Source organism: Galeopterus variegatus, unplaced genomic scaffold (genome assembly GCF_000696425.1).
Source record: "Galeopterus variegatus unplaced genomic scaffold, G_variegatus-3.0.2 Scaffold872, whole genome shotgun sequence".
Taxonomy (NCBI): domain Eukaryota; kingdom Metazoa; phylum Chordata; class Mammalia; order Dermoptera; family Cynocephalidae; genus Galeopterus; species Galeopterus variegatus.
In genome coordinates, this window is record NW_007726983.1 from 467,474 (window position 1) to 469,164 (window position 1,691).

At 49.6% G+C, this 1,691-nt stretch overlaps 1 protein-coding gene across 1 annotated transcript in view; it reads right to left on the reverse strand.

The window, feature by feature from the left end:
- LOC103590775 (chromosome unknown open reading frame, human C1orf186) overlaps positions 1-1,219 on the reverse strand; it is a 4,331-nt gene extending 3,112 nt beyond the window's left edge. The window contains exons 1-2 of the mRNA XM_008573082.1: positions 1,209-1,219; positions 867-967 (exon numbers count right to left, since the gene is read on the reverse strand). Coding sequence (XP_008571304.1) covers positions 867-967; positions 1,209-1,219 — 112 coding nt within the window. The remainder of the gene's footprint in view (positions 1-866; positions 968-1,208) is intronic.
- Between the last annotated feature and the right edge of the window lie 472 nt (positions 1,220-1,691).

Below are 1,691 nucleotides of genomic sequence, written 5' to 3' on the forward strand. Positions count from 1 at the left end.
CCAGGCCTTTGCAGGTCCGGCTCACTCCTCACTTCCTGCAGGCCTGTACTCACATGTCAGCGTCTCAGGCACATTGGTCACCCCAATCCACATCTCCTCGCCTCGCTTCATCTTTCCTCCCTGGCACTGATCATAATTAACGCACATATGTTTTACTTGTTCAGCTTGCTTGTTGTCCCATGGAATGGAAATCCACAGGGCAGGAGTTTTTGTTTTGTTCCCTGTTGTATAGCCCGGGTCTAGAGAGTACCTTAGGTGCTCAGTAAATATCTGTCAAATGGATGAATAGATTGAATGAATGAATGAATGAATGAATGAATGAATGAATGAATGAATGAATGGAGAAGGCTTGACTTCATTTACTGGAAAAACCCTCAAAATGTTATTCTGCCCAATCCCCTGTCTTAGCACAGCCCAAGCAGCATTATTTATTTTCCCTGATTGTAATAACCTCCCAGGATGGAGCTTCTCTGCCTTCTATTGTAAATCAGTTCAATAATTTAAACTGATTTCTAATTCTAGCCATATTTCCTTTTGTTTCAATTTGAGGCCATTTCCTCATGTTCAGTCCTTGGCAGTGAAGAGGAAAATTAACTAGGCCCGGGTTAAACGAGCCTTTCCTCACAAGCAGGTATGAAGCTTTTCTCTAGGCAGAGGTCTGGGTGGGATCAGAGTAGGGAAGTGGGGAAGTTCAGAGTGGGGATTACCCAGTTACAGGTTGGCTGAGGAGAGAGAGGTCTGGCCAGTGGGTCCTCAGGTAGGTTTTCCAGTGATAATCAGGGGCTCCAAAGGGGTGTCATTCTATTGTAGGCTTGGGAATGACCTCTGAGGGTGACTAGGAGGGAAGAGGATGCTAAGCCAGTTACCCATGTGCCTGCTGAGCAAGCAACTGATGGCTGTGAGGACGCAGGCCTGCAGGAAGAGGGAGACTGCTGCAATCACTAAGCCATGCCAGAGCTTCATGTCACTGTTGGAAAACAAGAGGGGCCAAAGTCAGAGATTGCAGAGATGTTAGTGCAATTGCAAGCCTATGTCTGTGCCAGCCAGAGGCAGACAGCTGGCATTGCTGTGTGTCTCAGGGCAGGTCCCTTTGCCTCTCTGAACAATGAGGCTGGGGTACCCAGGAAGGGTGGTGTGCACGCTTGGAAGCCAGCCACACCAGCTGGCCTGCTTGGAACCCCGCTCCAGCTCTTCTTGGGCCCACTCACTCTGTCAGCATGTTGAGTTTCTTGCTGAGCAGCTGCTGGTCATAAGTGGGGCTCAGGCTCTTTTGGGGACAGCAGGAAGAGACCTGGGGGGAACCACGCTGGGTGCCTCGACTCTAAGCAGAGCAGCCAGTAGGATCCTCTTGGAGACCTGTAGGAGGCAAGGCAGCTGGTCGGGACTCCTGGGTTCTATGCCCAAATTCCCCTCAGGCAAACTCTGAGACTTAGGGGTCATTTGCTTTCCTCTCTCCAGTTGTCAGTTTTAAATCTGTAAAATAGGCAGTAACAATATTAGTACCTACTGGCCAGTGGGCACGCACAGGGTTGAGCCCCTGGCACACCCACCTTCTTACTCAATTCACCCAACAATTCTATGAGCCAGACATAATCACCCTCCTTTTGTAACAAGGAATGTGAGGTTCAGAGAAGTGAGTGACACCTGAGGTCACACTGCTGGCAGATGGCTAGGCCTGGATTTGAGCTCTA